This window comes from Nothoprocta perdicaria, unplaced genomic scaffold (assembly GCF_003342845.1).
Source record: "Nothoprocta perdicaria isolate Ctin4 unplaced genomic scaffold, notPer1 scaffold_48, whole genome shotgun sequence".
In the NCBI taxonomy this organism is placed as follows: Eukaryota; Metazoa; Chordata; class Aves; order Tinamiformes; family Tinamidae; genus Nothoprocta; species Nothoprocta perdicaria.
Genome location: NW_020455732.1, coordinates 3,422,363 through 3,440,393, shown reverse-complemented (window position 1 = coordinate 3,440,393; position 18,031 = coordinate 3,422,363). Strand labels below are relative to the sequence as shown.

At 44.6% G+C, this 18,031-nt stretch overlaps 1 protein-coding gene across 1 annotated transcript in view; it reads right to left on the bottom strand.

Moving 5' to 3' along the window:
- Positions 1-18,031, bottom strand: part of ADGRB1 (adhesion G protein-coupled receptor B1) — a 256,076-nt gene that overhangs the window by 61,920 nt on the left and 176,125 nt on the right. Inside the window, exon 18 of the mRNA XM_026047133.1 lies at positions 17,205-17,349. Within this exon, the coding sequence (XP_025902918.1) occupies positions 17,205-17,349 (145 nt within the window). The remainder of the gene's footprint in view (positions 1-17,204; positions 17,350-18,031) is intronic.

The window sequence follows — 18,031 nt, the reverse complement described above, 5'->3', positions numbered from 1 at the left end:
GAAGGAAGGAAGGAAGGAAGGAAGGAAGGAAGGAAGGAAGGAAGGAAGGAAGGAAGGAAGGAAGGAAGGAAGGAAGGAAGGAAGGAAGGAAGGAAGGAAAAATTAACAAATGCTACCAGCTCAATTTCAGGGCAATGACTTTCCTCCTAATTGTGCGTCAAATCACCTGACCTTCACATCACAGTGAACATACAAATAAAGAAAACATGAGACCAGATTATATCTCTGGTTGATCCAGCCTTTCTTTGGTCCTGATTCTGCTTTTTTACACATCAGGGTTAAGGTAACATTAAGGTAAAAACTGTGATATTCATGGCAAGGTAGGTGCAAAAAGTTGCATGAGGAAGATCAGGTCCTTCATATCCAGTGTGGAACTTCTGAGATAATTAATGAGGCATCAGCAGAAGGCAGTGCCCACACTAGGACAATTACAAATGAGCTCTTCTGGGAATGGCTGTCGCTGAAGCTTGGAGGATGAAAAGAAGGTGAAAATCTTCCACTGACTGCAAACATCCATCTGGCAAGGGAGGAGATGAAGCAAGCAAAGAAAAAAAATATATAAACATCCTCCTTGGGAACCCAGCATTCAGTCATACCATCCATCACTTCACCACTCTTTCACTCTATCACTTTATCACTCTTTCACTACTGCATGGGGCATTTATTCAGATGCAGGGCCCTGGGAGGAAAGGTAGCTGTGGAGCAGTTCTCTTTTGCTGTCTGAAAACAAAGAATTTGCTGGTCATCAGCTTTTGCCATGTCAAGAACAACCGCTCTCCTCCAAATCTAGGTCTCTTCATCTGAGGGCTAAACTCCCCCTACTACTAGTTTAGAGTGAGTATCTGGGGCCCAATCGTTTTTCTCTGCTTCAGGCTTTTTATCCAGCATGTTCCTCTGTCCACATCAATGATATCGGCTGGCTTGAACACCGAGAAGCAGAGACCCACAGTGCAGAATATACAAGAGAACCTTCTATTTAGAGTGATTATGCAGCATGCAGAGGTGTGGGAGTACAGTCAAGGTTGTTATTAAGATTGGCACAGTATCAACACCTATTGCTAGAGCTGTGGAGATCAGACAGCTTCTGACATAGCAAAGGCTTGGCAAAGAGGGAAAAAAATGCAATTATGCATGAATTTGGGAGTGGGACAGGCAATCCTCTAAGGACTTGTCCACACCAATTTGTTGGCAGAGATGAGGTGGCTCAGCCTGAACCTCCAATCAACAGAAGCCATGAATCCAAGACTGCTTCAGTCCTGTTGCAGGCTACTAAACCTTCTGTGAAGCAAAATATATTAGGTAAAGCTTAGCACTATGCTTATATGGCATCTGGCCAGCTTGATGTACGGGTAAAGCAAGCATGTGTCCATTGCAAAGTATTCAATGATCAAGGCCAACCATCAGTACAGATTTGCTCCATAGAGCCCACCATGAATGAATCTTGATACCATGGAATTTGAGCTGAACAGTCCCTAAAGTTTGAAAAGTCTTGGTAGAATCTTCCTCACTTGTGCATTTTGACCAAGGGTATTTCCTACATTTTGAATCTCACTGGTAAAATTAATGAAGAACTTTCACAGTATTTCTGCAGTGAACCCCACAAGAGCAACTGGGAAGGTTGGCCCAGGAGTTTAAAGGATTTTAGAAGAAATGTAGTGGTACATTCAAAATGATGAATGTCCAACTGAGGTTATATACCCAGAGGAGTATAGGTAGATTCAGCGTCCTTTACTCTGAGCCAACCAGATAAAAATCAGCCACAAGCTGGAAGCCAAGAAGTATTTTGGTGTGGTGTGGCTTTGTAAAATAGCTGACCTCCCCCCACCACAGATACATACCAAGCGGTTGGGTTGCAACCTAATTCAGGTTGCTGAAGATATGAGGCTCAATTTCAGGCAGTATCTTAATAGAAGAATAGCACTGAGCCTCACCAATCCAGCAAGGACCCATATCTACCCCCACCTACAGCTTCCTGAAATGTCCTGGAATGCTTCAGCTTGCACACTAGCTCTTACTCTCCACTTCTCTGGAGACTTGGATCACTGAAATTTTAAGATCAACTCAAGTGTTTATTTCCGCCCATAACATTTACTTCCACCAAATATTTGTCGAAGATCAGAAGAAGTTTTTCAGGAACGAGGTAAACACAAAGAAAAAAAAAATCAAAGAAAATATCAACATTTCAGTAAATCTTCCATCAAAAAAAAGTGAAGCTGGATGCATTCCAGATGCTCTGAGCATTGAAAAGTTGGATTCTTCCGCTAACAAAATGAAACAGGATGAGATCTTCTTCTGGGAACAGAAGTGTCCAGTTTAGTCAGACACTAGTTTCAGAAATGACAGAAATGGATGCAGTCTCCTGCACTAAGCCTGATTTCTCCCTTTTACCCCATGCTTAATTCCCCGCTACAGAACACAACTCCCACTTTAGAAAAGTAGGTTTATGATAAAGGCATTGGGAAGCACAAGCTCCCCAGACATGGGTTGCTTCCTGCTTGTTCACTCCCAACTCACTTCAGCCCTTTTTTTCTCTCACTGCTCCTTGCCTTGGGCTATACAAGTTCACATCACACACAGACAAATGGTGGCCTGCGATGAGCATCAATTGTGACATTTGATTTAAGTAGGTCTCGTTTCATCATGACTCTTCATGGGTAACTGGATAAAAGTGGGGGAGGAGCTCTATTAAAGCACAAAAATAAATATATAACTCAGTTCTAAACCATCTGAGAGCAACTGAAGAAAGAGAATTTGGATTTCAGTAGATAAGTCAGCTGCTTCCTTATATTCTCAACACAGTAACACAAGCTCCCCTCCTCTCCATACATTCTCCAACCTCCCTCCCTTCTCCAATACTACCTCAAATTCTTTCACTGTCTTATCTCTTCCCTTTCCTACACTAGGCATAGCTCTCTCATAAATCCCCCATCAGTTAAGCCAGAGGTTGGGTGCACTGGACTGTTCCTGGGTCAGCTGCTGGCCAGCCAAGCCATAAGCAAAATGCCAGTCCCACAACTGGCAATCCAGATCGGTAGGTAGTGGCTCATACCTAATTGCAGCCCCTTTCTCAGAAAAAAAAAAAAAAAAAAAAAAGTAAACAATAAAACTCTAACTTGCACCTCTCTCCTTCATCCTTAAGCCAAACTTTTGCAAAAACAGTGACCAGTATCTGAGAAAATGCAATGAAGCTCACCACCCTCTCCCTACAGAAAAGGAAGAGCTGGTCCAGTCCTGGTGGGGTTTCTGTCAGCATCAACACGGTGGGTAAATATTAAAAAAAACACTGGTTGCAATAAGAATATGAGTTCGTTTCTCTGGGAGTAGGATGTCCTAAAGGATTAGGCCCACAAATGTTGGAATTCTGTTTGCTTTCTTTGCTATGAAGTTTATTTGTCCTTCGTTCTTCCCATATACCTCTTCCACGTTTCTCCCTTTGGCAAAAGAAGCATCATTCATTTTATTTCTTCTGACTAACTACATCCCCTGACAGAAGGTGGTCAGACGTTGCAGGATTTGCACTTTGTAAGAAAAAATTTCCTTGGAAAGGGGGAAATGAGAAAGATTGGTTTAAAAAGAAATAATATTAGCACAATGACAGCAAGGCACTCTATCAAGATGCAAGAGACAGCAGTCCTATGTGTGTTTCCTAGCACCACGACTGAGGAGCAAATTGGCTACTGCCAAAGTACAGGCGTGGAAAAGGATGTCTGTCTTGGTGGAGATGGTTCCAAACGGCCCAGACTCTACCCACCTCCCAGGGGCTGCTGATAGGTGCCATCTGGAAGCATCCTGAAATGCAGCTATGTCCCTGTGACACTGGGAGACCTCTGCCTGGGCAAGGCAAGAGCAGAAGAGGCCTTTCTGAGTCAGAAGGCCTGCAATTCTGCCATGGAGCATGACAAGGGAGGAGGGAAGCAATCAATGACATCAGCTGGCATGGAAATAACAAGTGCCACTGCCTGGGGCTGCCTGCTGTCCTACCACCTCATCTCTCCGCCTAGCAGGGCAGAAGGACACTCCTATTTTTTATTTCCCTTTGCTTTCATCTTATTCTCGGCTTCTATTTCCCCTTTCTTCATTTATCCATTTTATCTTTTATCTTCCTTTCCCTGGCCACTATTCAGGACATACTCTGTCTTTTGATTCTTGCTCCTAATGTCCCTCCAGCTCTTCCCCCTTAACATGCTCTGTACTTCACTCTTTCCACCTCTTAGTTTCTGTACAACACTGTGAAAATTGACTTTATCTGAGTCATGCTTGTTCCATTACCCTGCTCTGGCTCCAGGGTCAAACAGGCTCCAATTAGAACAAAGTCAAAAAAATGGTATTTCTTAATGCCACACAGTTTGCCTGAGACCTTACAATCACGCTGTTCTTTCTGCTTTTTCTATCCTCAATACTGAGAAAAGCTGAGTAAACTCTTTGCAGGGACATCCTACTAATAAAGCCACTGGAAAAAAAAAAAAAGACTATTTATTTTGCTTCAAAATCAAATACAGATACAGAGGTTTGGAATTTGGGGTTGAAATCAGAGAGACTCATTCTACTATTCTGAAAAAAAGGCTCAGATCAGGTGATATATTTTAATTCAAAAACTGCTCAGAAACATTTGGTTTTGTTGTGCCATTGGACTAAAGGCTATTCACAGTCCTTGAACAGTTTCTTAAGCCACATTGTACTGATTTTGTTGCTGGCTGGACAACCCTTTTCAAAGCAGAAAGCCAGAAAAAAGTTGTTAAAATTGCTGGAAAATAATGTTTACATCAGTACTTAAAAAAGTAAACACTTTGTGAACAAAGGAGTATATATCTATTTTATAAGAAAATGACCCAGAAGTGCTGAATGACTATAAAGTGGTTGTGCTCATCTGCCATGAATCTCCTGACCATGTTTTATCCCCAATTGCTTAGATTCTGGATTTCTCATTCAGGCTATGGCCTTTTGAAATATCCTGGCAGTGTAAAGGCAACAAAAAGCAGGTGTAAATCTAATCCCAAGCTTTCAATGCAATGCATTTATAGGGCTTTTTTCCAGCTGAGTCGATGAGCTGAGCATTGTTCGTACACCCGCTTCCAGCTCCCACCAGCTGCAAGGCAAAAGGGAAGAAACTTTAATTTGCTCTGCTTTAATTGTCATCTGCCATACCAGAGCCTACAAGTTGCCCATGGCCAGTTGAAGAAGCTCAGCTGTGGGACAGTAACTGTTTTAGGCTGTCTTCTAATTGATTCCTTTTGTATCTGAGCCTTAATTTGTTCTTGCTCTCAGGCTCTATTTCTGAAAAACTGCCATCACAACACAAATATATGTATATATATATTTATAAAAACACTAGCCATGGTGCTCTACCCTACTCAACCACTGAACCAAAGGGCCAGCAGCTGCCCTAAACATCAAACAATCCAGGTTTTCCTTTTAGGATCTTATACAGTATCTTAGGAGGCCTTTGGTATTGCCTGAACAACACTAAGAAACCTTAATCTGAGTGAGAATAAGCTCTTTATTCTCCCCTTAGCCATCAATATCGCTGCGGATGTGCGTGTCCACCTCTGAGGGCTCAGCAGAGCTAGCAGGAGCAAAGCCTTGGACATGGCAGCAGAACGAGCAGATGCAAGGCGAGCACACGCTGAGTGGATCTGTTGAATAAGCAAGCGCTGTTTTTCCCCCGTCACTCTTCGGAACATCATTCAGTGTTCAAAGAAATTAGGACTGACATCCAGCCATCCTGTCACACTGGGGCATGCCAGTTGCTAAAGCCTGCGGTGAAATTCTCAGTACAGATGGAGCTTCTAAAGGGAAAGCTCACTTTTCACTCCTGGAAGAAGCATTCTTTGCTCTCCCAAACTACCATCGGTCTCTTTAAGCTCCACAGACATTTAAACCTCTGCTAACAGAGGAGAGAATCCATAGGTACGCATCAACACCAATCCTAAAAGGAAAGAGGGGAGAGGAAAAGCAGGGAAATCTTTGGATGAAAATTCCTTAGTGGTTTCTTTAATAAATAAACTCTTTGCAACCTCTTCCTGCGGCAAAGGACATTCTCCTCAGCTCAACCCATCTCATCTCAAAACAGGTTTGAGGGATTAGTACCTTCCTGTGTTTCCTTTGTACCGTAACTATAGGCTCCTCATGTCACAGCTAATAGTCATTCGTTATTGGAAATGTTCTCGTGGAGCTGAGGGTCCCTTTTATGTAATTTGACCACTTGAACAGGCAATTCCACATAATTACAGAAATCACCCAGAGAGACATCTTAATGTGCCACTGTTTATTAACAACTGCTAGCTCTTCACTGCACATTGGGTCCGCTCTCAAGACAAAACATGGCAATTTGTGTTCAGTAAACAGCTTTGATAACGCTCCCAGGGCTGAGGAGTGGTCATGGAGATATTCGTTAATAGGAATCGTCAGGAGGATTTCCTTCAGTCTAGCTGAGAATCACAGGAGTTGAAAGGAGGAACGGAGTGTGCCTTCTCTACCTGCCAGTCCTCACCACGGCCATCAGCTCCGTGCTTGTCTCTGAACTGCTGGGCTGTGCTCTTAGGGTCCCCACTTGTAGTCCTGACATCAAGGAAAACCAAATTGGACCCATATGAATTCTTAGGATCATTCTTTTCCAACTCAGCTATTCCCAAACATTTCTGATAAATAACTCACTGTCATTAGGTTAAACATACATGTATTAAACACTCCTCCCTTTTCCCATGGCACTCTGCCCGGCCCAATGTTTGCAAAGCTTGCTCAAGCCATCTACTTTAAATTAAAAATACTGGCGTTAACTTCTCGGGGGCCTACTTTGAACCCCTGGAAACGGAATAGAATAATACCACTTTCTCTTCCCCAGCTTAATTCAGCTTAGATCACTTGATATTTGTAAATACCTTAGGGGATCCTTAGGGTTACACCAGGACAATCAAGCTCTAGTATCACAGTCTCTGTTGTGCAGTATGAAAACATGGAGGTATGGAGAAGAGTGAGCAGAGAGGTTTTGGCTTAACTGTTTGTTAGCTGGCAAGCTAGAGTGCCTATTTCTTATATTCTTATACATATTCCTTTTACTATTGCTTTTTATGTATACTGTAAGTCTTTTCATTCCAAACTTTTCCTTTAAGGCATATTTTACAGAGAAAAATAGAACCACTTTCCAAGAGCTGATAATAACCAAAATATCCTATCACTTTATGACCATGCACTCTTTTCTTTAGAGATGTCTGAGACCAAAAGTGGTCCTTGGACATATGCTCCGAGTTTAACTACATTAAAAAAAAATAAGCTTCCTTTCCCTCTCCTCAGTACTTGGGACTGTCCCTTCCCTCTACAACACAAAAGATGATCAAGTCAAAGTAGGTAATTAACTGGCATGCCAGAGCTTGCATTAACCATCTTGTCCTGGTTTCACAATGTGTGCACTCAGCTTTACCTACTTTACAGTAGCAGCACTCTGAACTTAGAAGCAAAATGTGGTCAGACTTCTACAAAGTTAAATAAAATAAGACCATGGTAGACTAGGAATGGAAAACAAGGCAGGGGGAGTCCAGACTGTGTTTATCCTGATTTAAGCAGTGCCTTGGTTTCATGCCAGGTGACAGCATTTCACCAAACTCTTCCGAAACAGCTCGCTGTTTGTTTTACTCTAAGTGTTGCGTTGATGAGCAATGCCAGACTGATGGCTGTCCTACAACATGGACAATGCTCCTTTTGCCTGTATTTTTCCCTCCTGCCCAAAGAGAGACCACACCGAGAAGTGGGAGGACATCCGAGACCATGCAGATGGTCTAAAATGGCTCTTAAAACATAGTTTTAAGAATCTTAGTTCATGCCTTTAATTACTGCATATAGCTAAGATTTACCTCCTCTTAAACCCAAGAGGAGCTTCATCTCTTCCACAGTTCAAACACTGAAGACCTCTGCCCAGGTCATGGCTACATTTGAGCCAAAAACCTCATCTCCAGCTCATTATCCATCCTCCAAGCCTTTCAGGGCCTCACTGGCTAGAGGACACCTTTGAAAAAGTGGGATTTCAGCCATTTCGCAGCCGATCTGATCAGTGGGTGTCTCACAGATGCTGTATGCTGTTATGATGATAATGACAGCTTTATTCTAGCTGCAATCTCAAGTGCCCATGTGATCGGGCACGTTTCTGCCCACCCAGCAAAGCACACAAAATTGTACAGGCGCAGTTGATTACTGGAGAGCCTCATTTTTCTCTATAGGGGACACTGATCTCTAAATGGCATTAAGGGAATAAGATTCTGGCCCTGATGCTCATCCTATTCACAGTCGAGAGGCTGAGAAGTAAAACTGAAACAGTCCCCAGCTTTACAAGAGCACCACATTGACATAAACAAGATTAAAATTGGCCCCAGCAGTACGATAGGCCCCATCTGGGGAATGATTGACATGACTGTCATATTTAAAGGAGGAAAAAGAACAATTTGTCATGAAAAAAATGAAAGCATTTCCCTGCTTACAGAAGATAAGCAGCATCATTTTGCTTCTATAGTTTTACTGAATATATGTCATATATCCTTCTGGGTAGTAGGGCGAGCTTGCAAGCAGTGAACTTTACACGCAGAATTAGTTTTGACTGAACACTAGTATGAACAATTTCCTCCTTAGGCAGCCCAAACTTTTACAAGGAAATTTGGGCCTCAGATACTCCTAATTACAAACCTAATGTTTATTTTCCATACACATTGCCTGTTTTTTCTTTAAAATATCATTAGATTTGGCATTAAAATGCCAAAATCTTGCCTGTAAATTTGTCTACTCGCCTATTGATAGATAGCAAAAGCATTAAGAACACAAGTCTTTCACAGATATCAAAAGCAATAAGATCACAAGTCTTTCAGAAACTAATTCAATTTAGTTTTAAATGAGTAGATGTTTGTTGCTAAAAAAATAAAACAGTGACTTAATTTCCATGTCTCATTGCATGGCAATTCAAAGGCAACCTAAGCCTTTAGGCAGGGCACAAGAATTCTATGATTCTATGAAGAGGACTCAGTGAAGTAATAAAAAATTACCTACCAAAAAAAGGTAATTTTCTAGGCTTAAAGACAATAGAGAAAGAGGAGAGTAAGATAATACTAAAAAGCCAGACAATGCACTCAACAGATCAACTGTCTCCTTGTTCTCTAGGGTTTCAAATAAAGCTTGGTTATACCCTGAAGTATTTTGTAAAGGCAAATAATCTCACTTAGCTCTGACACGTTAACTCCCACCCTTGATGAGGCCATGAAACCAGCCTCCATCACCCACTTGTTACCATTTTCAAATAAGCACCTTTGTGATGTCTCCCACGCTGTCCTCTGCTTTGGGAGAAGTTCCCCCAAAACATCTAGAAAGCTATCTCATGTTCTTTCTTTAAACCTCCTCTTTAAAATCCTGCTTGTTGCAATGCCTACAAAAAATAAATAAAAAATAAAAATCTTGACAAGGGCAGATTTTTATGGATTTCTAATCCATAAAGGCTCCCCTTTCAGCCTTCATCTTGTTCTACTCCTCAGTGGGCAGTTTATGCCAAACTTGTGCCATACTGATCTCCATAATATAGCAAGAAGTGTATGTAAAGGTGTTCTTTAATGCAGAATTACAGACAAGAGAGTGGGAAGAGATATGAAGAGCTCATCTCGCCCTTTTGCCTGCCTCAAAGTTATATAAACCATTCCCAGTCTACTCTACAAAGCCTCCACTGATGGAGGCTCTCAGTGCTTTACTATCCCTGCAGCTGGAACGTTTTCCCTTGTGTCTAAATTAAATCTCTCTTGCTGCAATTCAAGCCCTATCCCCATCAGACATAGCAAGCAGATTGCTCCCTTTATTTCCTCAACTACTTTGCACCCATTGGAAGACTAATATCTTCCTTCCCCTCGGTCTCTTCTCTTTGAGGAACAGCTCGAACCCTCTTGCAGAGCTCACCTCTTGATTAGTGTGAACATATCATGCCAAATGGCACAACGTAAACCTCTTTTCCATGCACATAAAAACACACATATTTTCATACATAAGTCTGTGCTGATGTTGTGCCAACCAACCTGCTTTACCACAGGGAGGAGTCTCTTGGGGAAGCACTGCTCACTCCCTTCTCCCACATTTTTGGCCCCGGGTGCTCAAATCCACATATTCAATTTGGATCTGTCAGCTATTTTCCAAGCACTTAAGAAACTGGAAAGGAGAATAGCGAAGACTCTGGTGCCCTGTCTTAAATCCACATCTCCTTTAACAGAGCAGAATGCCAGGACTGGGTAACAGGGCAGCTGTCACGCTGGCTAAGCTGCCATCACGGTAGCAAGGCATTACACACTGCAAACTGAAAATAAGCATCAAAACCCTTAGGAGCCGCTGGACGTACAGTTTCTCAGCTGCACAGAGTGAGTCTCTGAGTAGGATGAAGACCAAAGACTAACCTCAGCCCTTGCATTCCTCCTGGGGTCCATTGGTTAATGCGAGTGCTGGTTTTGCCCTTGCACTGAAGGGTGGATTTGACTCAACATTACTCACACTGAAGCAGTGAATCCCACAATGTTTTTAAGCTCCCAGCACTTGATCATGCTCCTCTCCCACGTTCCCTTCAGATAAAGAGATACAGAATGATGCAGCATTTGCCTGCAGAAGAGTCACTGCCAGTGCTGTGCATAACTCCCTGGTTTTGGCTCGCAGGGATGAGCTGCAGACCCACCGTGTGTGGCAATCCCTTCTGAAGCTTCATTTTGAGTAAAAGACCTGAACGAATCCACAACATTAAGTGGAAACTCAGCAGAGAAAGTTCTCAGCTGTGAATACCTACCAAGACACGCGCTGGATCGGCAGGGAGCTGCATCTGCAGGCAGCTGCTGAGCAAGTGGGACGCTGCGCTGACTGCTTATTATGCTGAGCTAAATCCTTCTATTATTACCTCGTGCGCTACCTGTCTTCCTTTGATGTATTCAACTCTTGTCTCTCCTGGAAGCAGAGCACTGAAAGGGGTTTCCTATCACTCCCGTCTTGGATTCCTTACCTACATTTGCTTGCACGCCAATCAGCTGCTTTGCTAATGGGATTCTCTCTTAGTTAACTGTGCATGGTGCACAGCAAATGCCAATCTTAGTTCACGTCTCTCACTTTAATAACAAACCCAACACTGTTCCCCTCTTGTACTGCCAGGCCTCTTAGTATCCCTTTTCTTCTGTAAAATCAATACAGATCACCTGTAAACTGACTGCAGGTTCTCTTGAAATTCGGATCAGGATAAGCCCAGACTCACTCAGCACAAGCACCAGCTCACTGCTCCTAAACACCTCTCAAACCTGGTCTGAAAGCCAAAACCATTAGAAGTTTATCCCCTACTTTGCCTTTAATTTCCATGTGGATTTGAAAAGCAAACAGAAGGAAAAAAAATGGAAGAAACTATCGGAGCAGTCAGTGAGCACATTCCAGCAAAAATCAACAACATAAAGCAAACCTGTGCTTCTCTCAATCAAGTGCTCAGATCACTTTGAATTAGCAAGTACCAAGGCAATACACGCTGACAGACTTCACAACAGCAACGACAAAGCAGCATTTAACAGAGCAGGTGATTTCCAGTGAAGTGACACTGTAAGATCACAACTCGGCCCCTCCGTTAAAAGCACAAACCTGAAAAGCAATACAATCCTCTGGAGAAGAAAATGGACTGGGGGGTTGGCTAATTTGGCCATCCAACAAGATCCGGGACCCTCTCTTGGTTGAGAGCAGGAAGGGGAAATTATCTGCTCAGCTGGGTTCTTTCTCTATCCACCCCATGCCAACAGTGCTTATCAAGACACATGGAGACTATACAAGGTTTTGCAAAAGGAGTAACCCTACCAAGCAAGGGAAAGACCAGCAGGTAGCGTGTGATTTGCAGCATCACAGCCTGTTCGTAAGGGCTGCCATAGACTCACGGGAAAGGCAACCCTGAGCATTCACAGCAGCTGCTCCTGCTATGGAGGAATCTCAGGCAGTACTCACACCGTAACCCTCCTGAGACACAGCACAGAGCTCTCGTGAAAAAAGAAGTCTAGCTGGATACTCCTTTTATCATTCCCATTTTGGTCTGTCCATAGTAGAGGGGGTCCAGCAGTAGCAATATGAATGCTCAGAAAATTTTAGGAGCTTCCCACAACAACTTCCCCGAGAGACACTCTGCACGCCGCAGCATCCCTGACAGAGCTGGGTGATTGCAGGAAGAGGTGCCAGATACACAAACACAAGAGGTTTGCACACAATCTGCAACGCAAAATCCCAAATGTTTGCAGCTCAGCAATGTTCGCTATGGCATTGCTCTTACTAAGTGAACAAGCGGAGGTGCCTAATGCTCTTTTAGGAAGATGACAGCACTTGGGCCTGCCTGTAGAACTCTTCAGAGCCAGGGCAACGTACAAACACAGATGAGCACAGCCTGGGATGTCACCTGGAAGGGTGCTGCAGCTGGGGAAACGGAAGGGGAAAGCAATGAAGTGATTAGCCCAAGGTCAAAGAGAGTTTAATTTGCAGGCACAGGAACAGCTCTCAGCCCTGTGGTTTAGCCAATGCACCCAGATGCACTGGTCTAATAAACTGTTCATTACAGCCTCTTTGGAAATTGGCAGGGCTTTGAGGCCTGAAGTAAGAAAGCCAGTAAAAGCTAAGAACTTCCCTTCATCGGAAAAAGTCCAACTTCAAGTCTAAGAGTTGCATTTTCAGGAGACACTGAATTTCTATTATTGAAGCCTCCAAACTACTGTAAACCTAAGAAGAGACTGTTGTCAGTGTATGCAAAATGCTTCATTTTCACCCATACTCCAAAACTTAGGTAATAAATGATGACAGAATATAGAAGCTAAATGCTAATCTCCAAATGAAGTGCTTCAGTCTTATCTGAGTGAATCACTGCTATCACTCGCCGTCAGAAATATTGTCAGAACTGCTAAATTTTTACAAAACATTTTGATTCAGTAAGATCAACATTTTCCAGCATTCTGCTGGAAAACTTGGATCCACTCAATCTGTGAGCGAGGCACTACAAACGGCTTCTAGGACCTTAAAATAGCCCATCTTGCATCTGTGTGCTTTTCCTGAAGCACACAGAACTCCCATAACACAGGGAAATCTTTTCACAAGGAAGATTTCCAAGATATAGCAACATCACGTCAAACCTGCATGTCGATCTCCATCCCACAGCCTATTTAGAGCAACCTTTCCAAACTAGTCAAGATGTAAACTGAAAGTCTACAATTCGTGCTTTGTTATTTCCCCAGGGTAAAGAGGATTTTTTCTTCTCTGCTGCACAGACAATGTTTGGATGTTTTCAGGAGGAAAAGTAAATGTTGTGAGTTGAGAAAGGAGCTCAGAACATGTTGTCCCTTTAGGTAGGAAGCATATCAATACTTGTACTCACGCAAACATGGAACTAACGATGAACAAAGACAAAGTTGCAACAAAGGCAGTTGCAGCTACTTGGGATATACTAGGTTATGGGCAGCTCACTCCTTACACTCATCTATGTTGTCAGCCTAATTCTGTAGTTGGGGCTACTACTTACAAACAATATAGCCCATAAAAATACACAGGTGCTGCGAAGTCCTTCCAGCAAATCATCTGCATGTTGCTAAATGCAATCCTGGAGAGAAGATATTCCAAAAATTCAGTATGGGCAAAGCAAACTCAACAACTACGCAAGTTTTTGCCAGCAAGACCTTTCATCCTTTCCTAGTACAAAGAGCAGAGCTCAGACTCCCTCATCTGATCAGTTTTTCCTCTGTGAATTAGGCTAGAAAGGAAGTCTCTGAGTGTGCAGTCTTACTACGGTCCTCAGTACAGTACAATTTAAGCTTTAAAGTTTAGTAGACTTCACAGAGGCCAATCATGAGCTCGCAGGGAGGAGGGACAAAAGCCAAGCTCAAATAACACAACCAAATAGTGAGACACCCCCCCCCCCCCGCAAATCCTAATGCTCCATTTCTCTTTCCTAACCATCACTATCAAATTGACAAATTGACAAATTGACATCACTTATCAAATTAAAAATTCTGTCACAAGACAACTTAATCAGACTAAGCACAGTTTGGAAAGTTAGGAGTACATGTGCACAGCCGTGCAAATTACTTTTGTCGTTATTCTCTCCCATCCCTTTAGCATTAGTACTACTGTTACACAGGTGTAATATACAGCATGTCAGTACTGTCATCCTACGATGTTAGGTATAGTATAAAGACAGAATGCAAAGAGATCCCCTGGCCTCCAAAATCTTATCTGTCCTCTTTCATTAAAGGGTATTTGGTCTTTAATGGTAGTCAAGTATCACTCCTGCTGAAGCAGGAAGGAATATAAAGGAATTCAGATACAGAGAAAGAGCAGGGCCAAGCCCAAAGTCTGCATTTTGCGCTGGATCTGGATAGCTCCATCACAGCTTTGGGAACACCTGTTTTCCAAACGCACCACTTCCATGAGTGGCAGCTTCTGCTTCCTCCAAAAACAAATGGAAAACTGATCCCTTTGCTTCCACAGGAGCAACATCAGCGTCTTGCCTGGGAAACTGTCCCGTGCACAGATGTAAAGCCCTTGGCAAGTACGAATCAGTCAGCTGGGTAGCAATGACCCACAAGTCTCACAAGCCTTTTCAGGACCATTTCGCTGCAAAGAAGCTATGCCTATACTCAGGTTACAAATATTTCAAACTGCCAGGGCCAAAGACTCCAGAAGAGAGATTTCTAGCAATAAATAACATTAATGACACAAGCAGACAGAGCTTCCTGTCCCGAGAGCTCCAAAGGCACATGAAAAACTGCACTATAAATGTCACCACCACAGACACCAACACTGATGAGGAGCCACTCGGGGGAAGGCAGGCGGCATGGGCTTCCTCCCAGTGACACTCAGTTAGGAAACCGAGCCTGGACCTCCGTGAGAAATGCTCCTCAGCACCACAAACCCTCAGTTTTACTTAGCAGCAAACTCATGAAGTAGCCCCAGGCCCCAAATTTCCACCCACCTTGGACAGGGGACCTTGGTCTTATGCTCTTATCTCTGGCCTGAGAAAAAATAAAAAATGAGTTCTGAAATCGCGACCTGAACAGCAATCAGCAGAGCCAGGAAGAAGTAGGGAGGAAATAATTTTAGACCTAAGCCCAAAGGACCAGCTGAGAGGTTAGTTGCAGATATAATAAAACATGCCTGGGGAATATAAGCTGCATCCTCCTGCAGCCAAGTTCACCCGCAAATGTGAAAATACTTGCACTGATCATAAAAGGCTTCCGATAACACAGTTTCACCCAGATAAGAGTTTAAACACCTATGTGCTCATGTGAAATTAATCTTTTTCTGTTTTTAGCTGCTTAGTTAAATAACAGCAAGAATAGAGCATAAAGATTTAGGCCTCGTTTGCAGGAACTTCTGCTTTAATCAAGTCAAAGGCTCCCTTCTCTCTTCCCACAGCACCTGGCCCTCTGTCCACCTGCAGAAGAAAATCAGCAGTGGACCTTCACCAACAGCTCACCTGTACACCCAGGATAGCTTATTTCAGGCTCTCACTTGTCAGTATTTCTACTGAATTCAGAATTTACCAAAAAATGGTCATCACAACTTCCAGAGCCAAAAGAAACAGCAGGGCAGGGACATCCCCACCAACCTGACCCTCTCCTCCTGAGCCCCTTCCAAGGGGGCACCTGCTCCTTGTCCTGCTCTCAAGCTCCCTTCACTCACCGCATGTCTGGCAAGATTAGAAACCTGGTGCCTCCTTCGAGAGGACCCAGAGAGCTGCTCAGGGAAGAGAACAGGCTCCAGAGCCTGTTTCAAAGTGGTTTTCATGGCTGGGCCTGAACAGGGCCTAGGCAAACACAACCAACACTGTATCTTTAAAACCACTTCAGTGCAGATGTTGTTTCCATGGTAACTAGTGGACCAAATACATTAGTGTTTCTAATAATAAACTGAACCTTCATCTTGTAAAATGTGATTCCCCCCCGCTTCTTTTACCGCCACCACCCTCCTTTCTTCCTTTCCCCTCCCCTTTTGCTGAATTAAGCCAGAGTTTAACAAGCAAGGCATAATTAGTAAATAACTGGATGGGCCCCATAGCTCCCAGTGCCCAAGCAGATGGAAGAGCATCACACGGAGCGCAACAGAGGTAGGGGGGCCTTTGTGATACAAATGTGGGAACTGTCCAGAAAAGGGATAAACTACTTAACAAAAAAAAGAAAAAAAAAAAAAAATAAAACAAAAAGAAGGAAGTGATGAGCCCCCTCGAACTGCCCTGGCACCAACTTTGGTGCCCTGGCACCCACTCTGCACTCTGAGTCAGGGTGTAGCAGCTCCGCGGCGCCGGTAATTTCTAGGAATCCTTCACTTTTCCAGCAGCTCTGTCCGAGCAACAGCACCAACTTCCTCCTTTTTTCTTTTTTTTTTTTTTTTCCTTTTTTTTTCCCTTTTGCACAAAGCTGCAGAAACTTCAGGGGCGTCCCTCTGACTCTTCCCTACCCTACTAGTGCACGGGGCGCTTCTTCCCAAGTCCTGGAGCCACCAGAGAGGCTTGGAAAAGCCCCAGCTGCAGGAGCGCGGCCCGGGGGAGACGTTCACCAACAAGAGACACGTGCAGCAATTCGGCCGTGGGGACCCGAAAGCGGCTAAAGCGCCTGGATGTGCCAGTCAGCCCCCCCCATCATCATCATCACCATCATCATCGCTCTTTTAGCGGCGTTCGTATTCAAACGCACAGCGCAGGGAAGGAGCAAGGGGGGTGTGCACCGAGCCGACGGGCAGCACGGATGCAGCAGCAACCCCAGCGCATCCCACGGTCCCACCTCAAGCGAGGACAGGGGGTGGAAAATGGGGGTGGAAAAGAGGAAAAGGGCGGCAGCGAGGGGCACGGAGAAAAGAAAAGGCGCAGCGGGGGGTCCGGAGGAAGCGGGAAGGCATCCAGCTTTCACGGTGCCGGTGACATTTCAATGCAGCAGGGGGTTTTCCATGCCCGGATGGTTTTTTTGTCTGTTTTTCCTTTTTTTTTTTTAGGTCACTGCCGCGGTGCGCGGAGGCCGCCACACGCGGGGACCCGCAGCCGTGCCCACCGCTGGCCCCTCACCCGAATGTCACGCGAAATAAAAATATTTTCCAAAAAGCAGCTCTATTTGGGTTTCTTCTTTCCAAAAATCCCAATAGCTCCTTTCTTGGCTTTTACATATATGCATATATATATATATATATTTTTTTTGCATGTTATTGGCAGGACTTACCATGTCTGGGCTGAGCTGGGCTAAGATGGCGAAGGTGGCGAGTCTGTCACAGAGGCATTTAGTTCGGAAGGAGTCGAGCGGGACCGTTCGGCAGCCGCGCCAGGACCAGGCGCCGAGCGGCGAGGAGGAGGAGGAGGCGGAGGATCTGTGTTGGAAGGGAGGAAGGGGGTGGCGGAGCGCAGGGAGGGAAGAGGGGGAAGAGCAGAGCGGCACCGTGAGCCAAGGCGGCCGCCACAACGAGGGGATTCGCGGCCCCAGCCCACCCCGCGGCGTCGCCTGCCTCCCCCTCCTCGCTGTCATCCCCCCTATACACATATATATATATATATATTTATATACATGTGTATTTATAGCTGCCTCTCTGGGCTCGGCTGCCTCACGCGATGTCCGTCGCTCCCCCCCACCTGGCCTGCCCTGTCCCTATGGCCCCACACATCCTATAGACCCCCCTGCTCCCACGCACACCCTATACATTCCCTTCTCACAGCCCTGCCCCTACACACCCTATAGATGCCCCCCACTTCCAGACACCGTCTATACATCCCCTCCATGCAACCCTGTCCCCACATGCCCTATAGACCCCTTATGCCCCCCTTCCCCATGCCCGCCCTATACCCACTATGCCCTCCTGTCCCCACACACCCTTATACACCTGCACCCACACACCTCCATACACCTTCTTCTCAGAGCCCTGTCCCCAAATGCCCTATAGCCCCCCTATGCACCCCCATGCCCCCTACACGCTTCCCTCCCCCCACAACCCTTATAGATATCTATACCCTCCTTTCCCCACAACCCCTATACACCCCTTACCCCCAAGCCCCCTA